This window comes from Phoenix dactylifera, chromosome 1 (genome assembly GCF_051530095.1).
Source record: "Phoenix dactylifera cultivar Ajwa chromosome 1, Ajwa_hap1_PhDact_Kaust_v1.1, whole genome shotgun sequence".
In the NCBI taxonomy this organism is placed as follows: domain Eukaryota; kingdom Viridiplantae; phylum Streptophyta; class Magnoliopsida; order Arecales; family Arecaceae; genus Phoenix; species Phoenix dactylifera.
Genome location: NC_143190.1, coordinates 9,790,633 through 9,800,245, shown reverse-complemented (window position 1 = coordinate 9,800,245; position 9,613 = coordinate 9,790,633). Strand labels below are relative to the sequence as shown.

Below are 9,613 nucleotides of genomic sequence, written 5' to 3'. Positions count from 1 at the left end.
GTTGGAGTTTTCAAAGGAGAGAGACGAAAAGTTGTATTCCCATGGAAATATGATTTCACGTTTCATGAAAAAGTTATTCCTATGAGAAATGAAAAAGTTACTTTCCCATGAGCCAGAAATCACTCCATTTTTATTTTTTTCAAAAAAACCTTTCAACATTAAAGAGGCATTAAAGACCTAATTTTTATTAAGGGTATAATAGGAATTACACATATGGTCAACCAAACATAAACACTTTGGAAATCTGTCATTTTTCTATTGTCAACCAAACATGCCAAAAGTATTTTCTCAGGCATCCTCTTTCCAGAAATCTGCATTCCAAGAATCATATTCCTAGAAGAAAAAATACTTTCCGTAAACCAAATGAGCCCTAAATAACGAGGGCGGGCGGCGGTACCGAGATAGGCGGCAGGAAGAGGCTCGAGAGTGTGACGGGCTGGGAGATAGTAAGGGAAGGAGCAGAAAGAGAGATTTTTTTTTTTTCGATTAAGATGCCTAATGAAGCAGCTGCAACTTATCTCATAGCTGTTTATGGTTGATCTATTGCAAAATTATTTTCAGTTGCGATGGGACAAGCAACTCAATTTACTATGTAATTCAAGTTGCAAGCATTCTTCGTATCTACAACTTGACCTATATGCAGCTTCACTTGCAAAACTTCGAACAACCTCTTAGATTTCTTAAATGGGCTAAACCAAATTCAAGGCCTGCTCACTAGTAGCACATAATCTTGAGCTTGGGTCGAACATGGGTTTGACTATACTTAGATCAGGCTGACTGATGCCTAGTTCAACCTGTCTGATGTACATCCCTACTCGCTGCTATTTTGGCCAAACTGGTTGCACTTTTTTATATTGCTTGATGGATGAGAAGGTCCCTCCATGATCTGAAGTATGGTCTGCCAGGTTCATAAGACCGTAATCAAGGCCAATTCTTGCGTAGTTATCATCTGGTTAGTTTACTACATCAGATTCAGAAGCATTAAAAATACATCTCCCAATCTAGATGTTGGCATGAATGCAAGAGTAACAATCTACCATCCACACAAGTTGTGGGCCTGTTGGCCCTCCCCGTGATCCAGAGAAATTATACCCTACACCACATGCACCATGCCAAGCAACCTATCTCGTTCTTATGAACTCCATTCATCTTATGCGCATCCCGATGATCATGAATGAGTTGAGGTGATTAGCACGGTGCACAACCAGATTGGTACATATGGTGTAGGGGATAATTTCTCCAAGAACTAAGGTACCAAGCAGGCCGGGCTTTCCGAAAGCCATCTTAAATTTGTTAACCTGTTAGCTTGGTTGGCTAGGATCCAACTCTCCGTAGGAGAGGTTCGGGGTTCAATCCTTACGACAAATATCGAACATATTATCCTTAAAAAAAAAATCCGGAATTTATGGACACACTGCATACTCCGGCACTGATCATCAGATGTGTGAGGAATGAAGCTTGGCCTAGTAAAATCTATGTACTTTTATGCAACACTGAATGCAATGAAACCAAATTATTTTGAGAATGAATTCTTCATAACATGGCCATCTCTAAAGTCTATACTTAATAGCACTTATCTTCCATCTAAAGCCATTTACACAACATGACATCAAGATCTTGCCATCGACTATTAGTCCATTGGTTGGCCTTCCACTGGCAATAGGAAGCCTTGCTACCATCTATGTCACAAACTTCTACCCTGTGGTGGAGGTTGAGAGGACTCCAAAAAGATGCCTAAAAGCATGCAAACCAGTCTACTCCAAAAAAGTTGGTGAATGAGCATCAATGACACTAGAATAAATTGCTGGTCGTAACATCTCCATCTCATTTCGTTCAATCAAAATACGGCATTATTATATTTTCACAGCGGGATAGCCAGATATCAAGTCCTGACTCTGACCTCATTTTATTTTCAAGAATAAAATAAGCAATTCTTCTAACAAATTTGCAGAGTTAAATAGGGCACTGCAATTATACCATAAAAACCAGAGAAGAAGTGTGTTTAAATCAAATCAGAATGCTTTAGCAAGATCAGAGAACTTTGCCTTCATCTTCTCTCTTACTATAGTAAGGCAGGGAGAATGAAGTGGAATAACAAATAAACAAGGGACAATACCTAGCCTGCTCATAGGAGTCCAGAATCTGTATTGTTTATACTGCAAGTCAATGTAACAATACTTCTGCTATTGTCCTCTGATGGTTTAATTAATGAATTCTCACTTCTATTTTGAGCTCTTTCTGATTTAACTAAGAGTTTTTGGCATAGATAAAAGAAAATATAATGGCCTGCAGAAATACCTGACATAAACCCCCAAGTAAAGAATTAAATTTCCAGCAGATGGTAACTATGCTTCCTCCCTATCTTATCATTTTAGTTCAACTTCCAGCTTCCAGAGCTAGAGAAATAAGATTGTTCTAAACTAACATGGCAAGTGCAAGGATGATTTCTGGAGACTGGCTTGCCTAAAGACTGTAAACACTAAAGATTAAACAATAAAGAGAACATATCCCACTAATTTATTATTTGTATCTCATACATAGAAAAAAGCATGCAGGCAAGCGCCCATACCATTTCTATAGTGTAACATCTTAAAAAACATGTAGGCATAGCCTGAAAAGACTTCTAATACGATGAGAACAAACTTAACCCCTAAATAAACTCTGAAACAATAACAGAGAGCAGAGTAAATTCCAGAAATTCCCCTACTTCCAAACTAGATAGCTGTAACGTTCTCTCTCGAGGCAAATAGTAAACGCAAGCTTATCAACTTCATTCTTTTCCATCTGCTGCACGAAGCGAACCCAACTGGACAGGCGCCTGAGTTCCAACCACTTTTGAAGTCCCATACACAGACAAGTCAACACCCTTTGTTTTCTCTTTTTCAATTTGCTCCTTGATCCAGAAGTATGTGACCCTCAGCCCGTCCTATGGAATTTAAAAGAAAATCAATGTACGAGATGCTAAAACCAAACAAGCTAGATGAGTTCAAATGAAAGTAACTCTGCCGTACCTTCAATTTCATAGTAGGGGCCCAGCCCAATTTCTCCTTAATCAGTGTGTTGTCAGAGTTTCGGCCACGGACACCCTCTGGACCAGGAATATGATGGATGGGAAGCTTCTTGTTCCCAAAGCTAAGTACAATTTCAGCCATCTCATTCATACTCACCATTTCATCACTTCCAATATTCACTGGCTCTCTGAAGTCTGACTTTGTCAATCTAAAGCATGACAATAGATTTTTAAATGGAAATCAAGAAGAGAACGACCTCTATTTAAGAAATATTTAGAAACCAAACAAAAAATATCACCATTTAAAAAATTCTGTCTCTATTTATTGATTTATTTATGAAATTTTCCAGAATCTGAAGTTTTTATAATGCAATTGAAGAAGCAATCAGGATAATCAGTAAAATCTGTTGTTTGTTTTGCTAGTTTAAGAAGCAGAATCAAACTACCGGGCCCGGCATACAATTTTCAGTATTGAAAATAAAGCATCTAAGTAGACATTAAGTGTGGAGTCAACTGATTACCTCAATACACCTTCCACGCATTCATCGATAAAAGTGAATGATCGTGTTTGCTTTCCATCACCCCACATCTCAAACTTATCTGTTGATGTAATTGCCTTTCTACAGAAAGCAGCAGGGGCTTTCTCCCTTCCACCTACAGTGCATCATAGAAAAGCCTCAGAAGTTGTTGCTGAAACAAGTAGACCATCATGCAATCACTGGATTCACTAACTTATAAAATAGACTGGTAACTCACAAATTACCTTTCCATGTTCCAAATGGACCATATATATTGTGAAACCGCCCAACGCGACACTCTATACCAAAGTCCTTGGTGTAGTGCTTGCACAACTCCTCTGTTGCAAGCTTCTCCAATCCATAAGCATCTTGAGGCTACACGAGAAACAATATTCGGAAAATAACATGTGCTCAGAATGTGTGCAGCTAAAGAGGTGCTCACCAAGTACGAAGAGTGTTGATAAACATACCTCTGCAGGCCAAGCATCAGACTCCTTCAAACTAACATTCGTCTCCAACTGCTTAAATTCTGGGTAGATGCAAGCACTGGAGGCATAAAAGAACCTGCATGCCATAATTTGGACATTCTTTACATCAGTTCACATGAAAAGTGGCAAGAAAGAATACACAAAACCTTGAAAAATAGCCAGTTCCCAAGAGAATACAAAAGATACCAACATAGAATGAAGATACCAACATAGAGAGACAGGGGGAGAAGAAAAGAACTTGTGAATTAAAATTTTTCTTAAAACTCATGATGCAAAAAACCAGGATGTATTAGATATTCATACAAGATAAATATCTCCAAGAGCTCAATTTCCAGTGCATCATTGTTTCATCAATATTGGTTCAGAGAAGAGGACACCAAATCCTCCAATTTAAAATAAGACAAAACAGAAAATGCACAATTGTCAGATCTGAAGCATACATTTAATAAATAATAGAAAATATTTTAAAAGATTAAGAAGTATCATTGGTCAGCAACAAAGATATGTCAATTGATGCAAAATTCTAACTGCAAACTCCAGGAAACTCTCCTAATGGACAATTTATATTTCCTGGAATCCACTACACCTATTTCAAACCATGCCCCATTAATTTTAGAATTCTGTTAAACGATAAAAAAGCACATCGCATAATATGGAGATAAAACAATGGCTAGTATGAAGTGCAACTCACAGGATGTAACAAGTGATACTTTATTCTTAGAAAATAGCTCTACAAGTATGTGATCTTTAATGAAATAAATGTTACAACATTCCACTGTCGGGCTGAAAAAGGATAAGATATGGACCAGATACTGGCATATCCATATTCGTCTCCATATTTTTCATTGAATATGGATATGGATATTGATATTAAACGGAAACCAAAATAAGCATCCATATTAATATTAAAACAGATATGGATATGAATCTAATATTAAACATATCCGTATTTGTTTTAAATAGCTATAGATACAAGTCGGATATTAGTTATATCCGTTTTCTCCAACTAAATACAGGTTTAAATTGGATATTACGCAATTATAAATGAGATTTTGAGTGGAACTAAATAATAAAAACTAACATAAATGACATAATCACAAAGAATGAGAATGAAATCCACTATCAAGATTGCACGAGATGCAAAATAATCAAGTAATTGTCTAAGATGTAGTTATTGAACTTGCACGATGACTGATTTGACCAAGGGTTTGGATCGACCAGATTTGTATTAAAATTATATTTAAAAATTAACAATTATTTAAATAAAATATAGAATATAAAAATTATTAAAACAATTTCTATATTAAATATATTGTCACTCTTTAATTGCCGGGTAAATAAAAAGAAACATTAATTATCTATTTCTTAAATAGCTTGTAAAAAAAAATGCAAATATAGGAACATTAAGAAGTTTTTGATATTTTTAAATATTTTATATAGAAAGGTTTTGAAAATATCATAGAGAATAGAATAAAGTTATTTATATTCCATTTTTTATCAGAGGAAAAGGATTGATCTTTTTATGAAAAGAATTAATTATAAAAATATGAATATCACAACATATTTGAAACGACTATATTTTATAACATGAAAACTTTTGAATAAGTATAATAAACCATGATTATATAACAAAACTGTATTTTGTCATAGTGGCTATTTAGGTGGTGTTGAATGGTTTTCCCCCAAATATAGGTGGTTTGTAGATGCCAGATATCCAGACCTGGATCTGATATCCATCAAATTCATAGGCATTTATCTGGATTTGATTGGATGAGGATTTTTATTCAAAAGCAATCTGATCCAGATAAGGAAATGGATAGAGTCAGATAATATCCAACCCATTTTCAGCCCAATTCCACTGCCACACCTTTCTTATGAACACCTTGATCAAGGTAATGAGCACACAGTTTCTATCTTGAAACTCTATCATAAAATATATTCTATCTTAAGCCATATAAGATGAATTTTTTTAAATCTTATAGCTTAACTTTGCTCCCTTAATTTCATATAAGACATAAACATTTCTTGTTTATGTTCTTAAATATAAGCATCAATTGCTTAAAGACATAAACACAATGCTCATTTCTTGTTCTGAACAGGGAACTTTATGGTTTGTCTCCTATTTTGGTTATTGCAATCTGGAAAATGTAAATCAAACCCAAATAAGATGTCATAAATAAAGAGGAAAAGAGAGTAGAAAAGATAGCACCCAATACTTGACCCAAATAAGAACCTGAAACAGTAATCTACGGCAAAAAAAGAAGGAAAAAATAGAAAAAGGAGCCTTTCCATAGTTTGCTAAAGTAATAGATTAACATGGAAACAATTTTGCCTATGATGCGTCTTGAATAATTAAACGCGATAAAGATGAAAAAGGAAAAGAGATGAAAGGGCTAAGTTACTAGTCCTTGCATAGTTACACTCTTTATTTTGCATGAAGACACATTTTTTGAAGAGTAAATTTGAGAATACGTAAGAGAAAGAAATGCACCAATTATTTGATAGGAATAAGTTCTAAATCTATATTTGTAAAATTATATCTTTACAATTTATACTTATTATAATTGTAAGCTTCTCAACCATCAAATAATCATTCCAAACTTATTATTGTTTATAATTTTGTCTTGCACCATGAGGACTAGTCCATATGTGCATATGGGAGCAGAGAGTTTGCAGCATTAGTAGGGATGTAATCAACCTCAGCTTGATCAGGCTTGGGTCGCATTTTAATTTCATGCTTGAAATATGAAATCAAGCTTGATTTGTTTACTGCTATTTTGGATCAATCCAAGCTTAAGTTCAACCTGAGCCGAACGCTAGCCTAAAAGATCATCCTGGTGACCCTAAATCAAGCAAAAACCAATTTGAGCTTGAATCAGGCATGGGTAAATCTGAATTAAAATTTGATTCAAGTTTTATCTCAGCTTGGTTTGATATTGAATTCAAACCTGAACCAAGCCTGACTAAACATTTAATTGACTCAATGAATAGAAAAAATCACAAAAGCCTTTATCTGATGCTCCACTATGTACAACATAAATGTATGCGAATCTTTATATACCATAGAAATATGTTCAAGCCTTACCAGGTTGAACATGATCAAGCTGGGTCAATTTTTGGTTCAGCTGAAATTAATTTCAAGCCTGATTTTTATTGGTTCAAGCTTTATTTATATAGGTACAAACTGAGCTTGATTCGGGCTTTTCCCAAGCTAAGCTCAAGCTAGCTCGAGCTGCTCAGTTCATTTGACAGCCCTGAGCATTAGATGCCTTGCAATGAATTTTTTAGATTATGAATGCCAGCTAGAATGGAGTTTGTCATCATTTGATGGACTTGCTAGTATTATAGGCAACATAACAACAAACTAAGAGGCACTGGGAGAGGAAAATATCAACTAAAAATCTAGCAAACTTGACCTAAATCAAGCAAGAAAAGATAACAAGCAATACTTGAACCTAGAACTACAAAGATAATAAAGCAGAATTGAACTCCACAAACCTTTTGACGCCATTAATCCTTGCAGCTTCAAGCATGTTAAAACTGATCATCGTGTTATTGTACATAATTACAGAATGATTGGACTGGATAAATCCCATCCCTCCCATATCAGCTGCAAGATTGAACACATGGTCCACACCGCATGTGACCTTCAGGCAATTGTCCATGACCCTGAGGTCAACAAGGTGGAACTCATGGCAGAACATATCCTCACTCATATGTTCATTCTTCTTCCAGTCAGAGGCAATGATATAGTGGCCCTCACTTTTCAAACGCCTCGCAATGTGGGAGGCAATGAAGCCACCAGCACCAGTGATGGAAATGCGGAGCTTCTCTGAAGGCCAGTATGGCTCCCTCTCCAAATTTTCATAAGTGTATGCTCCATAATTGGTTCCTTCATTCCCAGTGCTGCCCATTCTGCAACAAAGGTAAACCCATGCAGTTTTCTCAGAGGATTGTGCTTAGATTTTTTTTGTTAAAGAAAGTCTGTGCTCAGAATTATAAGAAGAAACTAAAGAACATTTAAGGCCAAAATAAACCTTTTAGTGAAAAATATGACTAAAAAAGCAGGCTACTATGCTACAAATCACTAAGTCAAAAATAACAAGAAAGCAAATACAAGTTCAACACAAGTGCAACCAAGCAACACCGAAACCTAGAATCTAAGGTACAAACTATATCAGAAATCTACTGGAAAATGACAGATTAATCATGCTGCTCGTACATCCTGCATAAATGGAGTAGATAATGAGGCATGGGCAGATACGACAAGTACACCCTTAGACAGAGAATGGAGTCCAATAAATTTAGGGACATAAAATTCAAAATCTATGAGTCACAAGCTGCTGATAGACAGATAACAGAAAATACAAACAATTGGCAACCTTCCCTGCAAGTCCCACCCAAATCTTTGATTCGAATCGGACAAAATGACCACCATAAACCAACAAGCCTCAACATACCAAGATTCTTTACCTTGAGAAGCCTCAACATACCAAGATTCTTTACCTTGAGAAAAGTTCAAATCTAATATAAAGTATACTGTGTTCTCATAACAATTACATCAGAGTTTTAACAACCTCAATCATCATTGTTGCATAAAGAAAAGCTCTCTAATATTCAGATATTGTATACTAAAAAGGAATATCAAAAACAAGTGTGTGTGCTTAAACTTCCAATCACCCATAACGCTGACAAAGAGGATTACACGATATAGATAGAATCTCCTACAATGTGAAAGACTCCACAACAGAACTAGCAAAGGAAAAGAACAAGAAAAAGCCCTATGAGAAACAACCATCAAAAAGCTAGCTGTTTTCCATGTGATCCAATACAAGCTTGATTGAAGCATTTTTTACGTCCTGGGGGCATAAACGAAACAAATATGTTTTTCGAAGTCCAGAAATCGAAAACCCCGATCACCGGTGAAGCGCCCGTGAACAAAAAAAAAGCGAAGAAGAAATCAGATCAAAACACCGTAAAACTTGTGACAAACCGAATAATTTCTCAGAAAACCAAAACATTCGCCAAAAATAACCAATGAAAAAAAAAACTCCAAGGAATTCTAAAAGTAAACGAGTAATCGGGAAAAAAACATCCCAGCAAATCGGATCTCTCTTATCCCGAAAACAAATATTCCGCTAAAATCACAACTATATCGCGATAATCCAATGAAATGTTACCTCGGAAATTTCTAACAGAGTAGGAGAAGCGCGAAGGGCAGAGCAAGGAAGACAGCCTAAAGAGATTCCTGAAATCCCCGGCGCTCGCCGCCTGCTTTTATAGAAGAAAGAAAATTAAAAATTAAAAATATAATAAAAAAACGTCCTTTTTCTCACTTTTTTTTGTCGAATCTTGTGGATCAGGCGAGGCCGCGACACAGTGGACCCCAGGATCGGACGGTCGAGATTGGGAGATTTAATCGATTTACGCACCGCTTGTCGCTGGGAAGTTGGAACCACGTATCGAGCCGGGATCCGCCGGGACCCTCGTGGGAGCATGGCGGCCGGAAAGATTTTGTTCTTTTTTAATTTTTTTCTCTCCTTGGTTATGTTACATGTGAACGGGTTGCCGACATTAGTACACGGTGCGTCTCCCTG

General features: G+C 36.2%; 1 protein-coding gene across 1 annotated transcript; it reads right to left on the bottom strand.

Moving 5' to 3' along the window:
* Positions 1–2,486: 2,486 nt before the first annotated feature.
* Positions 2,487–9,311, bottom strand: LOC103716162 (GDP-mannose 3,5-epimerase 2-like). The gene is made up of 7 exons (XM_008804049.4): positions 9,197–9,311; positions 7,515–7,931; positions 3,999–4,092; positions 3,774–3,903; positions 3,532–3,664; positions 3,012–3,219; positions 2,487–2,926 (listed from the first exon to the last, which is right to left on the bottom strand). The coding sequence occupies exons 2-7, from the start codon at positions 7,928–7,930 to the stop codon at positions 2,771–2,773; spliced, it is 1,137 nt and encodes a 378-aa protein (XP_008802271.1). The 5' UTR covers position 7,931; positions 9,197–9,311; the 3' UTR covers positions 2,487–2,770.
* Positions 9,312–9,613: the final 302 nt, after the last annotated feature.

Bases quoted from the DNA above. Each gene is read 5' to 3' on its own strand.
- LOC103716162 (XM_008804049.4), bottom strand. From the start codon at position 7,930: ATGGGCAGCACTGGGAATGAAGGAACCAATTATGGAGCATACACTTAT. The intron at 4,093-7,514 runs GTTTGTGGAGTT...TATGGCATGCAG, and splicing joins AGGATTAATGGCGTCAAAAG to GTTCTTTTATGCCTCCAGTG. The intron at 3,665-3,773 runs GTAATTTGTGAG...GATGCACTGTAG, and splicing joins TCCATTTGGAACATGGAAAG to GTGGAAGGGAGAAAGCCCCT.